This window comes from Chelonia mydas, chromosome 1 (genome assembly GCF_015237465.2).
Source record: "Chelonia mydas isolate rCheMyd1 chromosome 1, rCheMyd1.pri.v2, whole genome shotgun sequence".
NCBI lineage: Eukaryota > Metazoa > Chordata > Testudines > Cheloniidae > Chelonia > Chelonia mydas.
Window position 1 is genome coordinate 182,710,119 of NC_057849.1, and position 27,304 is coordinate 182,737,422.

The following is a 27,304-nucleotide window of genomic DNA, read 5'->3' on the forward strand; positions in this document are numbered from 1 at the left end:
AAGGTAGTACAAACATCCACAAGGCTGGTCAAAAACCTGCCAGCTGGCAACCCCATGACAAGAACACAAGGCATTTGCCAAAGAACAGAACTTTATTTTATAACCTCTTGTGGAAAGTTTAATCTCTTTATTAGGAACAGAATCATCAAAACAAATCTGCAACTGAGCATAAGCATGTGCAATTAAAAACAAAAAGGAAAAGCAAAAGCTGAGAGATTCACCTCTTGGCCTTATATCGCAGTAATAAAAATCTTTAACCATTGCTGTACAGCTGCAGGGAGGGAGCAAAGAGAAATGGAGTGTTCTGTCTGCCTGCAGAGCATCCAAAGCTGGCTACCATCTTAGCTTTCCCTGGACCTTCTCCCACCTCCCAACACATAAGCTAGGACAGGACTCCACAACCGACAGCACCAATGACCAGCACCACATTCAAGGGGTGAACCCTACTCATGCACATTCTCACCAGACTGTCTCATGGTAGAATCTGGGGGTAGGTGTCTGCCTGCAGGGAAGGAGGGGGAGGGAAAGAGGACTCCTATGGAGATCCTGCACCTTAAGTTACCAGTTCCCGCAACAGAAGCCTCATTCCCCTATATTTCCTGGATACAGGGAAGCTCAATCCAGCTCCAGACCTCAACTGAGACTATGTGGTCAGTAGCGGAAACATCTCAGAAGAGGAGAATCACTGAGCCCTGGGTTGAAGCACCATCCTAAGGTTAATGTCACCCTGTTTGCCTCTAACTTTATCAGCTACAACGTGCAGCAGACAGGTCGGAAAACCCAGAGCTGACTGCACCCAGCACTTCTTTGGCCCTACTGAACTCTCCCGCCCCTCTCCAGCTCCCCCACAGCACACCATCAATTGGTATCCCCACATTTCCACCTGGATGTTCCCTGGAGGGATGGGATATAACTCTCCCACATATCGCCACATTCATGTAGTGGGCTCTGAGCAACATTCCAACTGAGAGGGGATGGCTAAATGCCTTGAGAAAAGCCAAAGGGCCAGCCCCTTCACATCATGAAAATCTGTGCCTAACGGATGGGGTGTTTCCTAGCAGCTGAGATAGGCTGAACAGTCACCTGTGGCACAGGACATCTAAGAACCTCCCCCTCCCTGCTACTAGACCTGCAAGATCTTATAAATGGAGTCCTAAAATCAGAGAAAACAGAACAAACTACCCTCTGGCATCACCAATACAGAGCTTTGCCATCCAAATGTGCAAAGTGATCCTTCAGGTATTGTATGCCGCTCTCTCCAGCTCCCAGGCCAGGAGACAAGTAAGGAAACATTCCCTAGGTGCTTGCAGCCCGCATCAGAGAGCATGTACAAACCACCACTCAGTTCTGTTTCCATAGGATTTGGGGGGGCAGGGAAGGGTGTGTGAATGGTGACAAAATGGAGGACATAACAGCATTCACAAGAGAAAATGCAATGTTCTCGGCCACCACAGCTTTGCCAATGCAACTCAGCCCTGAACTGCATCACCTGCTTTGACTTTAAACTGACCCTTGCCTCCACAGCTCTCTCAAACTAAGGGAAGCTTGATTTCTTGAACCTCCTCTAGCCCTCATCCCCCATACGGCAAACACAGCTCAGCTCAGCCCAGCCCAGCCCAAACCAGCAGTTCCCCAGGATAGACTCACCTGCAGTTTTGCCAGTGCTCCTTTCTCCTGGCCTGCAGGGTCCCCTGCTACCTGGATTCCCCTATATAACTCTGCTCACAAGTCTCCATCAGAACCCCACTACTCCATTCCCAAGTCTCTTCTAAGCAAAGTCAATGGGTATAATATTGAGTAGGCTCCAGGACAAGCCCACTTAAGGAATTCTCTAAACTACAGCTGTCTGTGCAGATAACACAGAGGAGAAAAAGCCCAAGCACACACCGAGGACCAGCTTAATCAGCCTGCAGTAGCCAGACCATTACATTTCAGGCAGTAGTGCCTTAAGGACTACACCACTCAACAACCCCAGCTTTACACTAGACACCTTTTCAGAATCACAGGTGGATACCATGAAAACCCTTATGATAAAGGCAAGCAGCCCAGTGGCACACCAGCTGCAAATCACTCATCTCACTATGCAATCAGCATCAGTGAAAGGAAAACACATAACCCCCTGTTGGTCATTACTGAGCAACAAACATACTGAGAGACCCAAAGTCATCCTCTTCCAATAGGTCCAGCCATCACAGCTGGTTCACATCTCCCAGCATCACATACTAACTAGTTATGGGTGATATGCAAAGAGTTTGGAGGTGTGGTTCAGATAAGCACCCATCACAAAGAACGCTTACCTCAGCCTTCCCCTGACCTCAGGTCTGCAAAATGTGGCTGGAAATCTCATGAGTATAGGCTTTCCCAGGAAATTTCTGACAAATCCTGGCTTTGGTCTCAGATTAAATGTTGTGTCCATCCTGGTGCCTAGCCAGGAATCTCAGAGGGGCAAAGACATGAAAAATAATGGGGTGGGGGAGAGTTACCTTACCCAGCTCATTTCAGAGCATGCTAAACAGCTTCATAGCTCATGTGCAGTCTTATAAATAGGCAAATGTTCATGGAGTTGGGGGAGTCTGATTAATATTTGAACCTGTTTGCCCATTGCTAATGATAGCGCCCAAGCATGGTTTTTAATAAGGTTTGCAGGCCTGTAATCTGTGCGCATGTGGACTTTCCCCCTCTAATGCAGTTATTTTGCAGACAAGTTCTTACATGGAATGAGACTATGGAATACAGGGGTATGCCCCCCCAGACCCCAGGACGGTACAGTGAGCGTGTCTGGTCAGGGATCAATAGGATCAGGGAAAGAATCGCACACACACTCCTCGTTGTTGATGTCAACAACCACCTCTGGATCCGGTGTCACCTCAGACTCTGCCTCCATCTTGGGCTCTGCCTCAAGGCCTTGACAGGTCTCTGTGCTTTCTGGAAAACAAGTAAGAAATGGTTATAAACATTTGCTACTGTCTTAGCTCCACCTCTGCTGGAATCTTCACCCTGGCCTTCATCTCCTTTTGCCTTGACAATTGCAACTCCCTTCTCTATGGCCTGCCCCAGGCCCAGCTCTCTGGTCTCCAGCACACTCAGACGCTGTTGTTTACCTTCTGACAGGCACAACGAAGCACAACTGCATCAGCACATGCTGCAAACTGCTCCACTGACTCCCCATTCAATTCAGGATCCGGTTCAAAACCACCTCCCTTGTTTTTAAATCCCTCTATGGATTTGCCACAGACAACATCACAGAGCTCATCTTTCCCTAGTCCCCTCTCTGTCTAATTTCTTCTCACCCAGAACTGGATTCCTCTCTGTCCTTCAATACAATCCGGCAACTATTGCTTTGAGACAAGCTCTTGTCATCTCTCTCTGCCTTATGAACTTTCCATGTATTTTCAAATCTCCGATCCAAACCATATCAATTCTCCCTTGCCTGTATCTCTACATTTAACTCCTCCTCCACTATTATTGCAGTATCTTGCTCTGTAACTGTAACTTTTAACTCTGCCAAGCATTTTAAGGGATACAATACATTTGTAAGATGCAATACAAGATAAAACTGTATTTTATTATGGCTCCTGTGGTAGAAGCAGCTAGAGTTAGGGCTCGGGTGACCAGAGGGCAAGTGTGAAAAACCGGGACGAGGGTGGGAGGTAATAGGTGCCTATATAAGAAAAAGCCCCCAAAATCTGGACTGTCCCTATAAAATCAGGACATCTGGTCACCCTAGTTAGGGCTGAGTTTCAGTTTCCTTTCTAACTCCTCATTTTTCACTTGTTCAACTTTTTCAACCAGATTCTTTAGTGCTGGGATTTTCCGTGCCTAAAAACCCCAAATGTAATTTATTTATGAAGTTAGAGCAAAACGATTTTCAGACATTTTTGAATCAGAGAAGCAAGTTAAAAACATCCTCCTTACACAGGCCCCTATTGAAATGCAGCAACGCATACCTCAGTTTCTCTTGGTACGCTGCCAGAAAATTTAAACATACCTTGTTTTATAGACCTCCATAATGAAGAGGGGGGATTTTAAATTGGAAGAAAATCAGGTCAATGTTTTAAAAGGCTCATTAAATCTGGAATGATTGCACATGTGCATTAACAATGATACGGACCTCTGACATAATGCTTTGCACCAGCAGAGTGCAAAGCACCTTCCCAAAGAGGTCAGTTTCAAGGTCACCCAACACATCAAGGGCAGAGCTAGGAACAGAGCCCGTATTTCCTGAGTCCCAATCCAGTGCTCTGTTTATCAAGCACACTTGATTTATTTTTGTGGCACCCGTGTCAATAACCGCTGAAAACCGAGGGCGTGCAGTTTAGCCTAAGAATGATTGAACTGATGGTAGATTATGGATAACTCAGTTAAGGACATCTCAGTAAAGGACAGTTGAAGCCACAGTTAAAGATGCCGGAGATAAGGAAGGCTCACTTAAAAGTATTCCAGTTAAGGTAGCTTCAGTTAATATAGGTTAGTAACGGATATGCTGCTGTTAATGTTCCTTTAAAAAAATCACGAAAAGTAAATGCAAAAAAATGAGTTTAATGCATCAAGCACTCAAATAGAAGATTAAAAAAACAGTTTCTATCCCCACATTAACCTGGCCGCATTACACATATACCATGTTTTCCATTCCCGATTTCTTTGGTAGATTTAAATATGAATGTATTACTAATTGTGGCCCCGATTCAAGAAAGCAACACAGCATGTACTCAAGTACCTCTGACTTCAATGGGATTTAAGCATGTGCTTCTGGCTTAGCACATTCTTAAGCACTGTGCTGAATAAGAATGATTTCTAGAACTGGAGTCAATGTTAGTGACTCTAGCTTACAGATATACTGGATATGCAGCATGGGGAGCTAACATTACAGTAAAATTGCAAAGCTATTTGTAAAAAGATATTTTTAATACCCAGAAGGTAAAATGGATGAGCCCATCCTCTGCCCCACGGAGGAGGTGCATTAGTGGGGTATTGGTGCACTTATTGGGTATTAAAGGCACGAGGCCACAATGCACCAAGAGCTGACAAATGCATATACTGATGTGGCTTATTGAGGTATTGACAGCACAGTGCTGGGAAGCTTGCACTGCCAGTGGTCATGCGGTATATCCTCTCTCGTTCGGTTTCCAAACTGTCCAGCCAATTCTTTCAACCCTCAATAACATACATCAATTTTATCCTCCTCCAATTTCCTAAATGAGTTATTTCTCAGGCAGCTACAAACCAAGTCCCTGTACCAACCAGGGTTTGGAGGGCTGTCATCTGGGGCAGATAGCGCCTCATGGTGGTCTCCATTTGGAGGGCTCTTTGTTTCTTCATTGGAGATGACCGACATCGTCAGTCCCTCTTCCTTTTCCTCCTCTGTAGAAAAGCAGATGAAAGACTGCAAGGAACCAGGAACCAGGACCCACCCTCCATAAACTCTGGAAATATTCAGTGTGAAGCCTGGCTTTTTACACTCGTCTTTGTCTCCATTTTACATGGTCCTGGCTCCATTCCCAGAGCAGACTGATACAGGGTATTGACACTATAAACTTTCCAAATTTGGAAAGCTGACAGGATTGCCACCTGAGGTGGCCTGGCTATGTCTGAACTCAGAGCACAGAGGGCCTGATCCAGACAGGAGATTCAGTGGGAGGAACAGGTGCTCAGTTCCCTTGAGGATCAAGCCTAGACAGAGCAGTAGGGCTTCTTTAATGTGCCCCCACTGATGTTTTCAGCACAAATAGCTCCTGCCAGCAAATCTGAGGTGAAAACAAAAATGTTCCTTCAGGAATTCACCAGCAGGAGACTTTTCCCCAGCAACGAGCAGGTTTTTACAAAGCTCAGCTTTACTGGGACAAGGTCAGGAATGGAAGGAAGACAAGACTAGCCACAAATTCTAGTCAGAACCTACGGAGAAGCTGCACTGAGCAAGTTGGGAAATGGAGCTGTGTTTAGACTGTCCTAGGACAGACTGTACTCAACCCAGTAGGAAGCAGAGAAATCCCCGCTCACCTGAAGGCACCGGAATGAACTGCTGTTTGCTTTTCAGGCAGCAGAATGTTATCAGTGACGCTATAACAGCCAGGACAATTGCACCCCCTCCACATGCTGCCAGGGTGTAAAGGAACAAAGGTTGCTTCAGCAGGTCTCCTGCACGAAGGACACAGTATGTTAGTCAGAGGAACTAGAGCATGTCCTCCTGAGCTGAAGAAGCCCTACAGCTGAATTAAAGTCAGTGAAGAATACTGAAGATGTGGGTGGGCTGGGGGAATTAGGAAGAAAGGATGGACTATGTGGTTCCTAACTGTGTTACAGATTTTCTCTTTATTCCCCTTCCCAGGCGGAGCTAATGTGAAGCTACCAGCATGGGGCACGGACTGCAGATGGCCTGTCAGAAGGTCACACACAGGTTGGTAAACATTATCCAGCACCTGGCTCATTGACTGGGGATTTGTCAACTTTGCAGATTTAGATAGGAACTGAATTTACTTCAGAGCGGTAGAGAGAAATGGACAGAAAGACAGGCAGATGGCGCAACAGATTTACAAACAGACAGAGATCCTCCAAAGTACTCCTCCTATGTAAGGATGGTTTGTTCAAACATAGGACATTTCAGAAGAAAAACACTCTTCTTCCAAATATGATAAATGTATGAAGCCAAATTTAACCCAGTATAAATTCACTGAAGTCAAGGGAATTGCACCAGGGATAGATTTGAACCATTGATTTTATTATCACTTGGTTCCTTTTTCCATCTACTATTCCCACACCTTGAACTAAGTATACCTGTCAGTCTGTTTAGTTAGTCACCTTGTCTAGCTAACTACAGTTGGTTGTTTAGCTAGCTTGTCTATCTAGTCAATTTATCTATCGACGGTGTCTCTCTCCACAGGGACCAAACTGAATACACTATGCAAAATACCTGAAATAATAATAATTAGGGCTGTCAATTAATCACAGTTAACTCACGCAATTAACTCAAAAAAAATTAACTGCAATTAAAAAAATTAATCACGATTAATTGCATTGTTAAACAATAGAATACCAACTGAAATTTATTAAATATTTTGGATGTTTTTCTACATTTTCAAATATATTGATTTCTATTACAACACAGAATACAGTGTACAGTGCTCACTTTATATTATTATTTTTATTACAAATATTTGCACTGTAAAAATGATAAACAAAAGAAATAGTATTTTTCAGTTCACCTCATACAGGTACTCTAGTGCAATCTCTTTATCATGAAAGTGTAACTTACAAATGTAGATTTTTTTGTCACATAACTGCACTCAAAAACAAAACAATGTAAAACTTTAGAACCTACAAGTCCACTCAGTCCTACTTCTTGTTCAGGCAATTGCTAAGAAAAACAAGTGTGTTCACATTTACGGGAGATACTGCTGACTGCTTCTTATTTACAATGTCACATTAAAGTGAGAACAGGCATTCGCATGACACTTTTGTAGCCAGCATTGCAAGGTATTTACGTTATGCTAAACATTCATATGTCCCTTCATGCTTCAGCCTTCATTCCACAGGACATGCTTCCATGCTGATGATGCACGTTAAAAAAATTATCCGGTAATTAAATTTGTGACTGTACTCCTTGGCAGAGAATTGTATGTCTCCTGTTCTGTTTTACCCATATTCTGCCATATATTTCATGTTATAGCAGTCTCAGATGATGACCCAGCACATGTTCATTTTAAGAACACTTTCACAACGGATTTGACAAAATGCAAAGAAGGTAACAATGTGAAATTTCTAAGGATAGATACAGCACTCGACCCAAGCTTTAAGAATCTGAAGTGCTTTCCAAAATCTGAGAGGGACGAGGTGTGGAGCATGCTTTCAGATGTCTTAAAAGAGCAACACTCTGATGCGGAAACTTCAGAACCCAAACCACCAAAAAAGAAAATCAACTTTCTGCTGGTGGCATCTGACTCAGATGATGAAAATGAACATGCGTCGGTCCGCTCTGCTTTGGATTGTTATTGAGCAGAACCTGTCACCAGCATGGACGCATATCTTCTGGAATGGTGGTTGAAGCATGAAGGGACATATGAATCTTTAGCGCATCTGGCACATAAATATCTTGCGATGCCAGCTACAACAGTGCCATGCGAACACCTGTTCTCACTTTCAGGTGACCTTGTAAACAAGATGTGGGCAGCATTATCTCCTGCAAATTGTAACCAAACTTGTTTGTCTGAGTGATTGGCTGAAGTAGGACTGAGTGGACTTGTAGGCTCTAAAGTTTTACATTGTTTTATTTTTGAATGCAGTTATTTTTTGTACATAATTCTACATTTGTAAGTTCAACTTTCATGATAAAGAGATTGCACTATAGTACTTGTATTAGGTGTATTAGGTGAATTGAAATATAGTATTTCTTTTGTTTTTTTACAGTGCAAATATTTGTAATAAAAATAAATATAAAGTGAGCACTATACACTTTGTATTCTGTGTTGTAACTGAAATAAATATATTTGAAAATATAGAAAACATTCAAAACATTCAAAAATATTTAAATAAATGGTATTTTATTACTGTTTAACAGTGCAATTAATCACACTATTAATTGCAATTAACTTTTTTAATCGCTTGACAGCCCTAATAATAAATACCCTTTTAAATGTCCTATGCATCTTCTTGCTTATTTAAACGACTTCTGCATGCTGGACAGACATCTTTATCAAGCTACTTATAACTACCAAGTCATTTTCTTTAGATCCCACATGTTCATAGCCCTTCTCAGTATTCCTGAGAAGTTTAAATTATTCTGGTTAATATGTTTTATGGTAACAATTATCCAGGATAAATTTCATCTGCCATCAAGTTGTCTAATGCCCAGGGTATTTAGATTCATTATCAACCTTACAAAAACTGCATTCGTCCATTTGCCTGGAGCAAGTAATTTTTTTCTGACTAGTGAGTAGAATATCATCAGTCTTTTTCTAATTATCATCATCATCATAATGGTAAGGAGAGGGGGAAAGAATACAGCAAAAATAATTGGTCATTTAAAAAGAATTAAAACCCATGAATTCTCTACATTGGTATTCGAAACCCCTTTTACTCACTGTTTGTGAACATTAGAACGAAGTAAGTATTTGTTCACAGAAAGCAAAAGTGTCACCAGTTCCCAAAACTGTGCTAATACTCATGCCAATATGTGTTCATACAACTTTTCACATCAGCAGTGCTTACACAGCTATCATGAAATTCCTTGATGGGTTTGTGGACTGGAAATAGGGAACAGATATTACACTTTGTCACTGAGGTGGCCCCACAGAGCATATACTGCAGGGTGATTATCAGATCCCTGCATGAATTATCACAAGGCCTGATCCACAGCCCATTAATGTCAATGAGGGTGTTTCCAACGATATCAATAGGCTTTTGATCGAGCCCGCGCTGAACAGTTTGTGATCAATTCATTGGGTGAAATTTGTTCTCATGAAAGAGACATCAGCTGTGAACAGTAAACAAATTAATGAAATCAGAGTCCACAGACAATTTGCAAACAGGGAAAAAGGTTAGATCTAAATAAATAATTTGTGGTGAATTGTTTGCCCAACACGAATTGTGAGGGAGGCTGAGGCGATATTTATAAGCTGGTTAATCTTCTTGACAATTTTGGACAGCGGACCTACGTGGAGGGTAATAAAGCAAAGCACAATACAGCAGCTGAGCTCAGGAGCTGAAGAATTCGGGTAGTGGGTGCTGGTTTATTTGTGGAGGTGCTGGAAGGTTCAGTGAGGAAAGTATGTCAGGATAGGAAGAAACCCGTGGGTTTTTTTTTGATTGCGGAGTAGGAGATCTCTGACTTGTCAGTATGGGAGGTGCATATCAATTTGGGAAATACATTGTAGGACAAGGTTCTTAACCTTTTTCTTGCTGAGGCCCCCCTCAACATGCTATTAAAACACCAGGGCCTGGCGGGGGTGAGGGGGAGAGTGCGGGGCTCCGGGCCGGGCGGACACCCTTGGGCATAGGCATAATTTTACTTCTATGCGGGGGGGGGCAAGGGCTCATGGGGCTCGAGCCAACTCTGCACAGAAGGGTCCACGGCAGGAGCGCCTCCTCCATCCCCTGACTCACCGCAGGAGGCCACCCAGCCTGTCTGGGCGGTGGGGGGATGCAGCCAAAAATATAACTCAAAGGGGGGACTCAGTGCAAAAAGTTTGAAAACCTCTCAGGGTGCAGGGAGGGGGTAGCTAGGGGCTGTGTGTGGGCAGGGGGGGTAGCTCAGGGTGCAGGGACGGGGTAGCTAGGGGCTGTGTATGGGCAGGGGTGGGTAGCTCAGGGTGCAGGGAGGGGATAGCTAGGGGCTGTGTGTGGGCGGGGGGGGTAGCTCAGGGTGCAGGGAGGGGGTAGCTAGGGGTTGTGTGTGGGCAGAGGGGGTAGCTCAGGGTGCAGGGAGGGAGTGCTGGGGTTCTCTGTGGGCAGGGGTGTAGCTCAGGGTGTAGGAAGGGGGTAGCTAGGGGCTGTGTGTGAGCAGGGGGTGATAGCTCAGGGTGCAGGGAGGGGATAGCTAGTGGCTGTGTGTGGGCAGAGGGGTAGCTCAGGGTGCAGGCAGGCGGTAGCTAGGGGCTGTATGTGGGCGGGGGGGCTCCCAGTGAGGCTCCCAGCTTCGGGTGGCGGGGGGCACTGGGGTTCCCAGCTTTAGCCTTGCGCTGCTCCCGGCTTCAGTGCTGGGGCTCAAGGGAACCGGATTTCAGCCACGGGGCTCTGTAGCCCCCTGGAAAGGGCTCACGGACCCCCAGGGGGCTACGGACCCCTGGTTGAGAACTGCTGTTGTAGGACATGGATAAAGAGCTGCAGGGGGGAGAGAGGGAGGCAAGGAAGTCAAGACGCACTTGTATCTGCATGCAGATACAGACACTGACAACTCCTCTCACCCTCATCCTGAGAGGGGAAAAATGAAGATAAACTGTGGCTAACATCACTTACCTTCCTTACACTCCAGTTTTATGAGGGAACTCTCACCAATGTTGTTTTCATGGTGAATTTGACAGACAAGCTTTCCAGGCAGCCCTTTCTCCAAAATAATCTTCTTGCCATCATCCTCAATCTCAATCAGACCCACAAGCTGTCCATTCAGCATCCAATGAAAGCAGACACGGGAACGGTTAGCGCTCTCACAAAGTAATTCTCTTCCCCCATCAATGTGGCTGGAGACATTAACAGCTGGGATTTGGGTTGGCTCTTGTCACACAAGATGGGAGTTATGAAAACAGGGGAGAGAACAGAGACAAGTTAACCAGACATGGCAATGAACGTGAACAAAAGTGGGTATTTCTGCCATTCGGACACAAACCCCAACGGCATTTGCCACATGTTAGTTTGCACAGAAATAAAAGATGGGAAAGAATGAGGTTCATCAATGCCTGCAATCCCACCAACACCTGGCCATCCCTCTGAAATCCCACAATAGCCTATGGCAAGCCTGCAGTCCCACCAATTTCCATTTTTTTCTTCTGCGATTCCACAGTTGTCTCTCCTAGTCCTGAAATCCTCCCCGAGTCTACCTACCCCCAGGCAATCCATCCAATAGTGCAGTGGTTCTCAACCCGCAGCATAATCAGCACACATGCAGCCTATGTGACAGCCTCAGGGCCAAATAGGGGGTATATATATTGTGCAGATGTGGCCCACATAAAACACATAGAGGGCTGCATATGCAGCCCACAGTGGTAAATAGGTTGAGAACCACTCCCTTTCCTCCTCTTGCAGCGTCACCAATGCCGGTTCCTCTTCCTTCAGTCTCAGCAGTGCCCATCAGCTCCCCAGCAACTGCAAGAGATCATTTGTGGGATACTCCCACCTGATCCTAATGGTCAAATCGTACACAATGCTCCAAGAGAGGACAGAAACTTCCAAGGTGCAACAGGAGAATATCCTTTCCCCACCCCATATCCGGTGATCAATTCAACCCTCTGGTGCGATCAAACATCACCGTACAGTAGATGAGTATCTAATGTCATTTACACCCTGAAATACTTCTGATGCCCAAGTTATTGGCTATTATTCTCTTGAATGCTATTAATTTGAGTTTTTCCCGTGGCACTGGAGCAAATAATTCCAGGGCTGATTGACCTCTGAGAAGAAAATCTGTCACATGAATGTAATCAAAACTCCTGGTTTGGTTTGGTTAATTTCCAGGTGCACCCACATTTTTCTGTTGCTGATTAATTCAATTAACTATTTACCTGAATCCTCATGAGATACTGATTGCAACTCCCTCCAAAAGAATTGTAATTCCATCATACCAACAGCCCTTGATCTTGGAGACCTCTTATGAAATTACTTATTTGCTCATCTCAAACCTTTAATTTCACAGCATCAGAAAATAGATAGAGAGATATAGAGATAGTACTCTTGAAGGAGAATTGACTCAAGCTAGAGCTGAGCAAACAATAAGTAGTAATTTATTTCTCACCTCTTCTTCTGTTCACATATTGCCTGAAAACAGATGATCATTCACTTGAATTTTCCAGATTCAGTATTCAAAATTATTTGTAGCATAAACTCTGAATAATTTCTGGCCTGTAGCTTGCAGTTTGTTGAGAGTATTTAAAATTTGAGCTGTGTTGGTTATGTTAATCAGACCTTTCTCAAATCTCCCTCATTCTGATAGATGTCATTCATCTTAATTTACCTACATTTCACACAAATTTGGGGTCTCTTTGGTTTTCTTGTTGAAAATTATTTATTTCAGAAATAAAGAATAATGAAACTGAGGTTATCAAAAGAGTTCTTTACACTAAATAAATGAATCCCAGATCATTTTAAGTTTCCCAAGTGAATACATTTGTATCTCCATCAGTTTGGTCCATGACAATAGATTATTTTCTGTAATTGAGCTTTGGCAGGTAGTGAAGTATGGACTAGACATTCAGGTCACATGGTGTATTTCTGTTCCCTGACTATATAAGTAACTCACACATAGGTGTCTTGTGTGAATATTCATGTTCACAAGCTCAAAATTCATTTTCCTTGAATACTATCCAATATTCACCTAAAAGACATTGCACCTATGAGTATTCCTGCCAGTAAATTCTTTCACTAGAAGATGTGTGGCAAGTGAACACATAAGGGTTGTAAACACACCAGAGCAAATGGATTTAAATATAGGAAAAAGTAGGCCTGAACATTTTCTGAAGGATTTGCCCAATTCTCATCTAAGCCCTTTGGGCCAAGGAGCCCCGTCTTTGACCAGCTCTCAGCTGGAGTTCAGCTTGTCTGCACTTGGCTGGCATTAAGTTTCATTTGTCTTCACTGAGATCAGTCCACTTTGACATTTTCATTATAATCCCATAAACTCCATTTTCTCTTAAAAACCTGGGACGTTGTAAAGTGAATGCAGCGTAGAACAGGACCCGAGAGAGTGTGGTACAAAGTACCAGCCTATCTGAATGCTGGAGGGGGCAGTGCAAGGTGTGAGAATGACAGTCCTGGAGCCTGAAGTCCTCAGTTTATCTATGGCACTGGTATAAAGTGGGCAATGGCAGTGCAAGCCTCCGCACACTACCCCACTGATGGGCTGGAATCTCCAATAGACTAAGCGAGCTTCCATTAGCCGGGTGATTCACCCTGGAGAATTGTCCCTGTGTGAGGAGAAGCACCACTGACGTAAAGCTGGCAGAAGTGGCTTTGCCACTTCCCGCACCAGCTCTGCTATCTCCTATGCCAGAGCTGCGCCAGCCAGTGAACAAAGGGAGCGGGAAGGTTGGGGACAGAGGGCATGGTGGAGCAAGGGGCCACTATGACCAACTTCTAAGTGACATAATACCCCTGAGGGACCTGATGTCATCAGCATAAGTTAAATCTGCACACTGGGGGTCAACAGTTGAGAATCAGGGAGTAGCAACAGCATCCTTGTCAGACCCCTTCTCCATTGCACTGAGCAGCTGAGAAACAAGCCCAGGTGTATTTCAAACCTGACCCAGAGAGACCAGCTCTTGGGGGTGAGAAAAGAGTTCAGCCACCATCATCCAGTCAGTCCTTAGCCTACCAGGCGAGATTGCCAGCAAGGGGTCAATTAGTGCCAACAGTGGCAATGTGACAGTTTTTGTGACAGCTGCCACCTGTCCCACTATGGAAATGGACTAAAATCCACAACTCCGTGCCTAAAATCTGCTCTCCAGAAACACACAACCCACACTGCTATCTCTGAAGTTGGGGGTGAAAGCATCTTCTCCCAGCACCTTTATGCTCTCAGTGGGCTCAGAGGATATAGGAAGTTGGCAATGTGGGTGCAGAAAATATCCTTTGGTTTGCATGCAGCACTATGGCATTCTGCAGAGCCGAAAACCTACAAACTGTGTCTGCTAATCCAAAGACACCTACAGCTACTGAGAGCCAAACTGACATCTTGGAAAGAACCGATCCTTCATTTAAGCTCTCAGATTCAAGAATGATTGATTCCAAATGAAGGTCACCTACTGGATACTTTCAGTAAGAAAGATCTTTGATTGTGTTTGTAAGAGCAAATTCATACTTTCCTTCATCCTCCTTCAACAAATTCTTCAGTTGCAGAGATCTGCTCTGCAAGCACACAATCTCGTTACAATAAGTGTCACAGTCTGTAGACGAAGTATCATAAGGCGTGGGCTTCATACATGGGTCATCTGCCCAGGTTACCCTAGAGAGATTTTTTAGGCTTTGAATTCCCAAAGGAAAGTTGACTGAGCCACCAATGATTCCACTGACAGTATCTGCTTCCTCACTAATGTGGCCTCAACAATAATAATAAAACATAGTCACTGATTTTACTGTGTGTCCGTCCATTGGTTCTGATCTGGCTGACTCACAAAAGGCAAAACTCCAGATAAGACATAAAAATGGTAAATCGGATCACAGTGGGAAGGTGGGAAGAGAGGGGGTTAAACCTGAAGTGAAGGCTAACTCTGCTATCCTGCAAAAATCAAGGCAAGGGGCACATCATACAGCCAGAACTACAGAGACAAAGACATGAGCATACCCCCTCTTCTTTTCCTCTTAAGTTCCTACCTCCAACAGCTCCACCTCCTCAGAGCTTAGAGGCTGAGACAGTGTATAGGGAGTCCAACACTCAGCAGGCTAATAGTATGTATGGCAATTAAAATAACTTACACCGACATAGAGCTGTTCATCTGAGGATCTCAAAGGCTTTTGCAAACATGAATCAATTAAGACTCACACTGTCCCTTTGCATAGGTAACTATCGCTATCATTGGAGGGACATAGTGGCTACTGCTACAAGGACTTGCCCAAGGTCATATGAAGAGTTGGGACTAGAACCTCAGAGTCTCACATTCCCATCTCCTGCTTTAACCAGCATGCCACATACAAATCCTCCGAGGCTATCATTTTCAGGTGCGTTCACGGCTGCAGTACATCAAGGCAATAACGCATTGTTAGTTACTATTAGTTTATAAAAAAATCTGTCTTACTTTGGTATGATGGCCTCTTTTCATGCTTTAGCAATTACAACACTTGATACTTCCCAACGCCCGGTGGTGACCTTACAAAGGTATCCGAGCAAAATGAACGTTTCCGCTCACCTGGGCGAAGCCATGCCAGTTTCATAAAGAAAAACCCACACTTACCATCAATCATGATTATGATCATCAGCACACACTGCAGGGTTAAAGGAGATTTGAAATCCATTTTAAAGAGCTTTTTGCATCGTCTGTTAAGAACAGGATCTGGCTACACGGCTAAACGAATCTGCTGCTCAGGAAATGATGTCAGAAGCAGGAACAAAAAAAAAAATCAACACACCCCATGCTGAATAACGTATCAGAATAGATCTTTAAGGTTCCAGGTGGCTGAACTCATGCTGCAGTGACATGAGCCACGATCCGCTTGCAAGGCCCCGCACCCGGGAGCTGGGTGTGTATCAGAATGGGATTCAGAAAGGGAGGAGAAAGGACTCTCCCGGCCATCAGTTCAGATTTAGGAAAAAGCCAGTGTAAAGCCTATCTTGAGCAAAGGAGGAAACACCTGTTTCCTACACTCCCTTGCTCTTTTTCAGTCTTTGGTTGATTGGTTTAAAGTGCAGCTCAGAAGAGAATGGCTATGGTCAAAGAAAGCAATCTGTACAACCACACCCTGTTTTTCAGAGGTATAGAGTACCAACAACTGCCACTGCAGTCAGTGGGCGATGCAGGAGAGGCCATCTTTGAAGATCAGGCCAGCATTATGAGCCTGAACTTCATAATGTTCTCTCAGGGACAGATTCTTTTGTCAGTGCCACGGGATAAATATATCATGCCTGAATGGGCCATGCGCAACCCCCAGTGGAGACTGATGGCTACAGGAAGTTGAGGTGGGTTGATAAAGAGACCCACCAGGCTGGTGCTTGGTCATGCAATGTTTGATTTGATATGACTGGCAGAGAGGAGACAGAGAGAGAATCAGTGTGTAATAATGTCTGGACTCCAATGATGTCTCACGTAGGAGTCTGTCTGGATTCTGTAGTATGCAGGATGGAGTTTTAGGAACAAGATGCATTATCTAAACAGTGGTAATATAAACCAGATGTCTACATGCCACAGCAAAGGCTTTAGACCTGCTCCCCTGGTCCCAACCCTAATCTAGGTGTCAGTGGGCCAGATCCTCAGATGATGTCATTGCTATAAATAGAGCTACACTTATTTATCCCATTTGAAAATACAGCCCACTAGTAACATTTAAGATCAGCCAAATCTCACCCACTTGGGGGAAGGAGGATCTCATGGCAAAATATCGAAACTCAAATTTTTAAGGTGCACTTGGGTTGCAGTGAGATTAGGACATGACTTCAGAGTACAACTGGAATACAGCACTCCTCAACGTTGCTTACCTTCATACAAAGCACATACATCTCATTTGGCTTGGTCAGGGTAATCTGAGGGCAGTTCTGAGGTGTGGATTTGTGGATATTTTTTGTGTGTGTTTCAGTGAGACACTTAAAATCACCCCCATTATTGTTTAAACTCTTACCATATTAGACTCTCTCAGCTTGACTGCTCGGCCTCCCAGCCTCTTGTTTTGTTTCCCTCTTAGGAATGTCAGTTAAACTCAGTTCTCAGTTATCTGTATCCAAAATCTGCAAAATGGCTCAAGGCCGCAGCAGCTTCATCCTGTCACTATCATAGGAGCAAAGGACAGACTTGAACTGATCTATGACATGACAGAAATAGCGCTCTCTGAGAAGAGCAGTGATGTGCATCTTCAGACACCCGCAGTGGTGGGGAGAGGGGAGAAAGGCATTTACAGTAAGCACTACCCTTTCATTTCCTGCTGTGCTGCTAAAATTAATTGAGGAAAATGTCACTTGCAGACTTAGGGCTACATATCATCCTCAGATGCTCACTTTCCGTCCCCAGGGTATGTTTTTGCCCTTATGTTTTGGGGCTACCTGCCTGGTTGCTGTCTTTTTTGCTATTCTAGAGGCAAGAGAGAGGGAGGGTGGAGGGGAATTAAAAATGGAATACTGAAAAGATCAGAATGTTAGAAAAAAACTCCCAGGCAAAAATCTTCTAATGCTGGGGAGTCAGGAAAAGTATCATGCTGATTTAGGGCCACATTATCCTCTCAGTCACACCAGGGCAACCCTACTGAGATCATGTAGAGATTTACAGAGAAAAATTTGGCTTTCCGATTGCAGCTAGACTGTTAGAAAAGAGACCCTGTGACTGTGACATTGCAGTATCCTGTCTTGAGTCTGTCTCAATGATTCCAGACCAAATGAGTTCCATTTATGAATCCAAATGGTGATATTTCTAACTGCCAGTGCCCCATACCTCACCCAGCGTGTGATCTCTTTCTGCCTCTTGCTGCAGCTAGAATGGAGGTAATGAGCCTGCCGACTGTACACAGGGCAGGACAGGCAGCAGCTTGATTTGTTGTATAAACCATCTCCAGCCCCCTCAAATCCCAGTCTTCTCCCCCCCCCGCAACAATTTCCTTTTGGATTAAATGGCTTGGTTTTGTTTCCAAAGACCTGTACATTGTCATACTTTCAATATTTCAGAAGGTGGCGAACACAGTACCTGAAAGATTCTTCTCAATACAATGATCGTAATGAGCAATTATCTCGGCCTTTGCATCTTCAGACATTAACTAACAAATCCTCAGAAGTTAGAACTTCTCAGAGAAAGCACTTCCCCTTTTTGTGTAAAGGCTCTGAAGCCTTTACATAGGTATTAAAAAAACCCTATTGAGGGTTTCAGATCATTAACAGAAACCACACGTAGATGTAAAAATGAAAAATATATACATTTTGAAGGTGAACTGAAACACTGTTACCTGCCAAGACCTAAGTTTCAATGTTCCATTTTCTCCTTCCACAGCTACGAGCATCACTAACCACTATACCAGAGAAAGGAGCTTGGTTCCTTTCACTACATTAGGAGTGGGTGGGGCAAGGAAAAGATAGAGGCCTGAATTCACATCTAAGCAGGTAAGAAAAGGAGGAAATAAGGCTCAGATATTTTCATGTATAAATGTACTTATTTGCGAATGCTAACTCTGCACATCTATTCTCTTTAATGAGTTGGGATCTGATTTTGATTATTATTATTAATGTATTTCAGATCACCATTAATGGGGGATATATTTTTAAATCACCAGTCCTCTGGAACCCACTGCTACTAAAGTTAATCATGAAACCAGAGGGCAGGAACAGTGGGTGGGTCTGCGGGAGAAGCAGATCTCTCTGCATGGGGGCAGCACAACCAGTTCATAGGTGGAACAGAAGAGATTGCACCAAGGGAAGCTGAGTGTGGGGATAGTGAATCAAAAGGAGAGGCTGCCTTTGGAGATAGTACAGACAGACATGGGACTGCAGGCCTCTACCGCCTCCCTGCTAGATGGGGATATTATCCCCCTTTGAGCGATGGGAATCGGGACCAGTCATCTCAAGAGCTCTTCATTAGCAACTGGTTGTAAAACCGTATTAAGAGAGTAGTAATCAGTGGTTCACTGTCAAACTGGGAAGACATACCAAGTGGGGTGCTGCAGGGTTGGTCCTGGGTCTGACGCTATTCAGTAATTTTGTTAACAACTTGGATGACAGGAGAGTGTACTTATAAAACTTGCAGATGACACCAGGCTGGGAGGGGTTGCAAACACTTTGGAGGACAGGATTAGAATTAAAAATGATAAATTGGAGAATTGGTCTGAAATCAACAAGATGAAATTCAATCAGGATGTGCAAAGTACGACACTTAGGGAAAAAAAATGAAGTGCACAAATACAAAATGGAGAATAGCAGGCTAGGTGGTAGCATTGCAGAAAAGGATGTGGGGGTTATAGTGGATCGCAAACTGAATATCTGATGCTGCTTTAAAAAAGACAAATGTCATTCTGGGGTGTATTAATAGGAGCATTGTAAATAAGACACAGCATGCAACTGTTCCACTCCACTTGGCACTGGTGCTGGAGTGCCAGTGCCAATTTTGGGCTCCCCACTTTCAGAAAGATGTATATAAATTGGAGAGAGTCAGGGGTCAGCACCACCATGTTGCGCAAAGGACACTTGACAAAATTACCATACTTCGTGACAGACTTGGCGGGGGGGGGGGGGGAGGAGTTATGTCATTCAGTCATTCAATTTTTTGAAAAATCATCACAGACCTCAAAATATTTACCACGGACACTTGTGTCTGTGTACAGACACATTACTGACCCCTGGAGAGAGTCCAGAGGTGAGCAACAACAACAACAAAAGAGATTAAAAAACTGGTCCTGTTTAGTCTTGAGAAGAGACAGCTGAGTGGGAACAAGATAACAGTCTTCAAATATGTAAAAACTGTTATAAAGAGGATGGTGAGCAATTGTTTTCCATATCTACCAAGGATAGGACAAGAGGTAACTGGCTTAGTTTGCAGTAAGGGAGATTTAGGTTAGATATTGGGAACAACTAACTATGAAGCTAGTTAAGCACTGGACCAGGTTAGCGGCGGAGGGTATGGAAGCTCTGTCACTGGAAATTTTTAAGAATAGGTTAGACAAACACCTGTCAGGATGGTCTAAGGGCTTGTCTAAACTGCCCCACGGTTCAGACAACGGGGATGTGCTGTGCTGTAACCCCCCTTCATGGATGCTGTCAGTGCAAACTTAAAGGGACCTTTAAGTTTGTGCTCACATCATCGATACAGGGATACACATCATCAATACTTTGGTGCACACTGTTATTCACACCCCTGTTGTTTGAACTGCAGGGCAATACAGACATGCCCTAGGTGTACTTAATCCTGCCTCAGGACTAGACAAGATGACTGGGCTGGGCTAGATGACCTCTTGAGGTCCCTTTCAGCCCTACGTCACTATGATTCTATTTCATGGAGTTCTTTGCATCCTGGCAGGGAAATTGTAAGTGTTCCTTCTCCTTCCCCCAAGCATCTGCTCTACGTTTGTTCCTGCTGTGGTCAATGCAGCCTGTTCCAGCGCAGTATCAGACTCCTTCTCTCCAAGGTACAAAAGCAGCAGTGGGTGGTGCGCGGGTGAGGGTGGTGAAAGAAAGAATATAGTGAGAGAATGAAGAAGAAGGCATATTCAGGATTCCAACAGAGAGCCAACTGACTGTAGGGTGGAGTTGGGGAGGAGAATGAATACATGTTTTTTATTTTATTTTTAAAATAATGAGGTAAAACCACATACTCAGGTTCTGAACACTTCCTGGAGGAAGGGAATCATGAACATATACACTTTTCTGGGTTATAGCCACGGAGCTGCATGTGGAGAAGGCAATAAAATGCCTGCTATGCATTTTGGTCCTTTTGCTATGCAATTTGGAGATCTTGGCTACACTTTGTGGTGTCTAGAAAGTTGAGAGATGTGATTGGGGCCTTGCCAGAGGCAGGAACTTGAACATGCTCCCTAGGATAAAATGCAGATAAAATGCAGACATATAGGAATCCAGACACAATGTCCTTCAGATACAATATAGAGGGATGTTATTATTTATATTATTGTAGCATGTAGGAGCCCCAGTCATGGACAAGGGCTCCCATTATGCTAGGCGCTGTACAAACAAAACAAAAAGAGACAGTCCCAGCCCCAAACAGCTTACAGATAGAACAGAACCTATAGTCACGTGCACACACTCTCAGGTACAGATAGACAGGAACCTAGAAATGCATGGGACCACCCTATACTCACAAACAGGTGGTGCTCAAGACCCCTCACTGTTTCAGATTGAAGCCCACTGAATTGTTAGAGAGCCCTTCCATTTTATAAAGCCATATATATGGGGAGTTTCCCATTGCACCTCTAACTTAGATGCTGATAAGACTGATCGGGGCCCAGCAGGAAACTGCCTTTATGCCCAGGGGATGATTTGTTCTCTTTTTTCTCTCTCTCATTCTGTAAAACATCTGTGAGTGATTTCCCCACGCTGACCCCAAAAGATGAAAGATCTGCATGGCTGGCTCCATGAACACCTGCCTGCCTGCCATGCCCAGCTACATGTGTTACACCACCATTGCTGATGAGCCATGTGATAGAGGGTTTACTTGGGGTGGACTGAGACGGGGAAGAGAGAAACACAGAAATGGAGGAGGTGTAACAACAGTTCTGTGGTTGGGCTGGATGGACAGAGAAGCATTTCCCCAGTGCAGGGATGGTCTGGAAGAAGAAGTAAAGCTGCCTCCTGAACTGGCAGCCCCACCACTCCTGTCAGAAGGTTTGGAAGGGGGCACCTCAGGGGCATGATATGGGCAGAATGAGGGGCAGGACAAAGCAATCTAATGCCCAGTCCTCCGCTGGCATCAGGTTCCTGAGCACGTCTAACTTACATTGTGACATGGCAACTCCGAATCAGGGAGCCATTACCAATGTATTGCTACCCCCATGCACTTAAAAATCATGCATCCAGTGTGCGTTACTTTGCACTTACTTTGCACTTATCTTTGCTGAATTTCATCTGCCATTTTCTTGCCCAGTCACCCAGTTTTGTGAGATCCCCCTGTAATTCTTTGCAGTCAGCTTCAGACTTAATTATCTTGAATAACTTTGTATAATCTGCAAATTCTGCCATTTAACTGTTCATCCCCTTTTCCAGATCATTAATGAATATGTTGAACAGCACAGGTGCCAGTATAGAAACCTGGGGGACCCCACTGTTTACCTCTCTCCATTGTGAAAACTGACCTTTTATTCCTACTCTTTGTTTCCTATTTTTTAACCAATTACTGATTCAGGAGAGGACCTTCCCTCTTACCCCATGCCTACTTAGTTTCCTTAAGAGCCTTTGGTGAGGGACCTTGTCAAAGGCTTTCTGGAAACCCCAGTACAGTAACTCCTCGCTTAACCTTGTAGTTATGTTCCTGAAAAATGCGACTTTAAGCAAAACGATGTTAAGTGAATGTAATTTCCCCATAAGAATTAATACAAATAAAGAGGTTTAGGTTCCAGGGAAATTTTTTTCACCAGACAAAAGACTATATTTTATATATATATATACACAGTATAAGTTTTAGACAAACAATTTAATACTGGTACACAGCGATGATGATTGTGAAGCTTGGTTGAGGTGGTGAAGTCAGAGGGTGGGCTATTTCCCAGGGAATGCCTTACTGCTAAATGATGAACTAGCACTTGGCTGAGCCCTCAAGGGTTAACTCACTGTTGTTAATGTAGCCTCACACTCTACAAGGCAGCACAAATGGAGGGAGGGGAGACAGCATGGCAGACAGAAACAGAGACACACACCGTGTGTGAGAGAGAAAGATTCACACTGCCCCTTTAAGTATGCCGACACCACTCTAAGTACACTGCCTTTTTAAGTAGATCCTCAAGTTGAGACAGCAGCTGCTGCCAGCAAGCTCCCCCTGTCCTGAGCCCTGTCGTGTCCCGCCCCTGCTCTATAGAGATGGGGTAAGCGGGGGGGGGGAGGGGCAGGAGCAGGGAGGAGAGGGACACCCTGACATTATCTCCCCTCTTGCCCCTCCTGCACAGCAAGCAGGAGGCTCCTGGGAGCAGCTCCAAGGCAGAGGGCAGGAGCAGCACAGGGCAGTGGGGGGAGGGACAGCTGAACTGCCAGCAACGGATAGCCTGCTGGGTTGCTGCTGCACTGGGAACTTAGGGGAGCAGGGAGCCGATAGGGGGGCTGCCAGTCCACCCTGGTTCCAAGCCCCCACCACAAGCTGCAATGGGCTGCTCCTTCTGCAAGCAGTGGACAAAGCAAGCAGCTGCCAAACAACGTTATAAGAGAGCATTGCACAACTTTAAATGAGCATGTTCCCTAATTGATCAGCAACATTACAACGAAACAGTGTTAACCGGGACAACTTTAAGTGAGGAGTTACTGTACACTATATCCACGGGATCACTCTTGTCCACATGCTTCTTGGTACTGTCAAAAAATTCTAATACATTGGTGAGGCATGACTTTCTTTTACAAAAGCCGTGTTGACTCTTTCCCAACAAATTGGGTTAATCTATGTGTCTGATAATTCTGGTTTTTACTATAGTTTCTACTAATCTGCCCAGTACTGTAATTGCCAGGATCACCTCTGGAATCCTTTTAAAAAATCACCGTTACAATAGCTACCTTCCGGTCATCTGGTGCTGAGGTTTGTTTTAGCAATAGGTTAAATACTACATTTAGTAGTTCTTTAATTTAATACTTGAGTTCCTTCAGAACTCTTGGGTAAATAGTGAATAGTCTTGGTGACTTATTTCTGTTTATTAATTTGTTCTAAAGCCTCTTCTATTGACACATCAGTGTGGCACAGTACTGCAGATCTGTCACTCCAAAAGAATAGCTCTGATGTGGGTATCTCCTCCACATCCTCTGCAGTAAGGACCGATGCAAAAAATTCATTTAGTTTCCTTGCAATGGCCTTGTCTTCCCTGAGTGCTCCTTTAACACCTGTGTCATCTAGTGGTCCCTGCTTCTGCTGTACTTACAAACATTCTTACTGTTAGTTTTTGCATCTTAAGCAAGTTTTTTCTCAAATTCGTTCCTGGCCTGCCTTACTATGCTTTTACACTTAACCTGCCAGAGTTTGAGCGCCTTCCTATTCTCCTCACTAGGATTTAACTTCCAAATTTTACAGGACATTTTTTGCCTCTGACTGCCTCCTTTACTCTGCTGTTTAGCCACGGTGGCATTCTCTTGGTCCTCTTATTGTGTCTTCTGATTTGCGGTATACAATTAGTCTGAGCCTCTATTATGTTTTTTTTAAAACAGTCCCCTGGCTGCTTGCAGACATTTAACCCTTGTGACAGCTCCTTTTAATTTCAGTCTAACAAGTGTTCCCATTTTTGTGTAGTTCCCCTTTTCAGATGTTACTGTGGTAGGTTTTTCTGGTATTATCCCCACTACCAGGATGTTAAATTTAATTACATTATGCTCACTGTTACCGAGTGGTTCCGCTACAGTTAGTTCTCGGCCCAGATCCTGTGCTCACTTAGGACTAAATCCAGAATTGCTTCTCTCCTTGTGGGTTCCAGGACTAGCTGCTCCAAAAAGCAGTCTTTTATGGTGTCTAGAAAATTTATATCTGCATCAGGCCCTGAAGTGACATTTACCCAGTCAATATGGGGATATTGAAATCATCCATTATTACTGCTCATTCTGCTTTTGTAGCCTCTCTAACTTCCCTTAGCATTTCACAGTCACTGTCACCAGCCTGGTCAGTAATATATTCCTACTGCTGTATTCTTATTATTCAAGCATGGAATTTCTATCCATAGAGATTCTGTGGTACAGTTTAGTTCATTTAAGATTTTTACTTTATTTGGCTCTATGCTTTCTTTCACATATTGTGCCTTTCCCCCACCAGGGTGACCTGCTCTGTCATTCCCATACATTTTGTACCCTGGTATTATCATGTCCCATTGATTATCCTCCCAAATCCCTTCCCAGGATTTGGTTGATTTGGCATGATTTGTTCTTGACAAATCCATGTTGGCTATTCCCTATAACCCTACTGTCCTCTAGGTGCTTACAAATGTTCTGTTTAATAAATTGTTCCAGTATCTTTCCAGGAATCAAAGTTAGGCTGGTCTGTACTTCCCTATGTCCTTTTTGTTTCCCATGTTAAATATAGGTACTATGTTTGCCCCTTCAAGTCCTCTGGGACCCCACCTCTTCTCCTGAGATTGCTTATTTCAGAGCCTAAATGAGGTTTTAGGAGCCTAATTTTAGGTTCTTATATTTGTAAATCTTGGCCCGGGATGGGTGTTATGATTTACCAATAATACAATAATAAAGTGCATTTTAGAACTTTAGATCACTCAATAAGGGAGCAAACACACTCAAAACTATCAGAAAATAAAATGAGGAGCATATGAGAATAGGTAGAGAAACCATAACTGGCTATAACAAACTTTGGGGGGTCTGTTCCACCCAGACCTACAGAGCAAGAGAGCTTAAAGAGAGCTTTAAACTAGGAATTTGGGGGAGATGTTTGGGAGATGTCCAGGTAATCTCCACGCCGGATTTTAGCATTGAGAGGAAAGAAAACGAAGTAAGAAAGGATACAGCCGTGGGTAGGAGGAAGGGCAGTGTAGATACCAGTCTAATAGGTTATACTGGCTGTAGAATGACCGTGCCTAATAGGGTACAGAATGTGAGTGAGGCCAAACAGCAAAAATTAAGATGTTTGTACACTAATGCGAGGGGCCTCGGTAACAAAATGGAGGAACTAGAGCTACTGGTGCAGGAAGTGAAACCAGATATTATAGGGATAACAGAAACATGGTGGAACAGTAGTCATGACTGGGCTACAGGTATTGAAGGGTATGTGCTGTTTAGGAAAGACCGAAATAAAGTTAAAGGTGGCGGAGTAGCATTGTAAATCAACGATGAGGTAGAATGTAAAGAAATCAGAAGCAATGAAATGGATATGACTGAGTCCGTCTGAGCAAAAATTACATTGGGGAAGAAAACTATTAGAGCCTCCCCTGGGATAGTGCTTGGGGTGTGCTATAGACCGCCGGGATCTAATTTGGATATGGATAGAGCCCTTTTTAATGTTTTTAATAAAGTAAATACTAATGGAAACTGTGTGATCATGGGAGACTTTAACTTCCCAGATATATGGAGGACGAGTGCTAGTAATAATAATAGGTCTCAGATTTTCCTAGATGCGATTGCTGATGGATTCCTTCAGCAAGTAGTTGCTGAACCGACTAGAGGGGATGCCATTTTAGATTTGGTTTTGGTGAGTAGTGAGGACCTCATAGAAGAAATGGTTGTAGGGGATAGTCTTGGCTCAGGTGATCATGAGCTAATTCAGTTCAAACTGAACGGAAGGATTAACAAAAATAAATCTGCAACTAGGGTTTTGATTTCAAAAGGGCTGACTTTCAAAAATTAAGGAAATTAGTTAGGGAAGTGGATTGGACTGAAGAATTTATAGATCTAAAGGTAAAGGAGGCCTGGGATTATTTTAAATCAAAGCTGCAGAAGCTATCGGAAGCCTGCATCCCAACAAAGGGGAAAAAATTCATAGGCAGGAGTTGTAGACCAAGCTGGATGAGCAAGCATCTCAGAGAGGTGATTAAGAAAAAGCAGAAAAAGCAGAAAGCATACAGGGAGTGGAAGAAGGGAGGGATCAGCAAGGAAAGCTACCTTATTGAGGTCAGAACATGTAGGGATAAAGTGAGACAGGCTAAAAATCAAGTAGAGTTGGACCTTGCAAAGGGAATTAAAACCAATATAAAAGGTTCTATAGTCATATAAATAAGAAGAAAACAAAGAAAGAGAAAGTGGGACCGCTAAACACTGAGGATGGAGTGGAGGTCAAGGATAATCTAGGCATGGCCCAATATCTAAACAAATACTTTGCCTCAGTCTTTAATAAGACTAAAGAGGATCTTAGGGATAATGGTAGCATGACAAATGGGAATGAGGATATGCAGGTAGACATTACCATATTTGAGTTAGAAGCGAAACTCAAACAGCTTAATGGGACTAAATCGGGGGGCCCAGATAATCTTCATCCAAGAATATTAAAGGAATTGGCACATGAAATTGCAAGCCCATTAGCAAGAATTTTTAAGGAATCTGTAACCTTAGGGGTTGTACCGTATGATTGGAGAATTGCTAACATAGTTCCTATTTTTAAGAAAGGGAAAAAAAGTGATCCGGGTAATTATAGGCCTGTTAGTTTGACATCTGTAGTATGAAAGGTCTTGGAAAAAATTTTGAAGGAGAAGGTAGTAAAGGACATTGAAGTCAATGGTAAATGGGACAAAATACAACATGGTTTTACAAAAGGTAGATCGTGCCAAACCAACCTGATCTCCTTCTTTGAGAAAGTAACAGATTTTTTAGACAAAGGAAATGCAGTGGATCTAATTTACCTAGATATTAGTAAGGCGT

General features: G+C 43.7%; 2 protein-coding genes and 1 long non-coding RNA gene across 4 annotated transcripts in view; 1 reads left to right on the forward strand and 2 right to left on the reverse strand.

Annotated features, from left to right (window-relative positions):
- LOC102930551 (T-cell surface antigen CD2) overlaps window positions 1–1,770 on the reverse strand; it is a 42,885-nt gene extending 41,115 nt beyond the window's left edge. Inside the window, exon 1 of the mRNA XM_043538428.1 lies at window positions 1,648–1,770. The gene's annotated coding sequence lies outside the window, so the exon portion shown is untranslated. The remainder of the gene's footprint in view (window positions 1–1,647) is intronic.
- Window positions 74–27,304, reverse strand: part of LOC102937329 (T-cell surface antigen CD2) — a 30,203-nt gene continuing 2,972 nt past the window's right edge. The window contains exons 3-6 of the mRNA XM_043538431.1: window positions 10,948–11,202; window positions 5,998–6,135; window positions 5,242–5,361; window positions 74–2,925 (exon numbers count right to left, since the gene is read on the reverse strand). Coding sequence (XP_043394366.1) covers window positions 2,783–2,925; window positions 5,242–5,361; window positions 5,998–6,135; window positions 10,948–11,202 — 656 coding nt within the window. The 3' untranslated portion in view covers window positions 74–2,782. The remainder of the gene's footprint in view (window positions 2,926–5,241; window positions 5,362–5,997; window positions 6,136–10,947; window positions 11,203–27,304) is intronic.
- LOC122464121 overlaps window positions 18,266–27,304 on the forward strand; it is a 51,960-nt gene continuing 42,921 nt past the window's right edge. Inside the window, exon 1 of one of the 2 annotated variants that reach the window (XR_006288024.1) lies at window positions 18,266–18,427. This is a non-coding gene — a long non-coding RNA (uncharacterized LOC122464121). The remainder of the gene's footprint in view (window positions 18,428–27,304) is intronic. The other variant, XR_006288025.1, reaches the window with a different exon arrangement.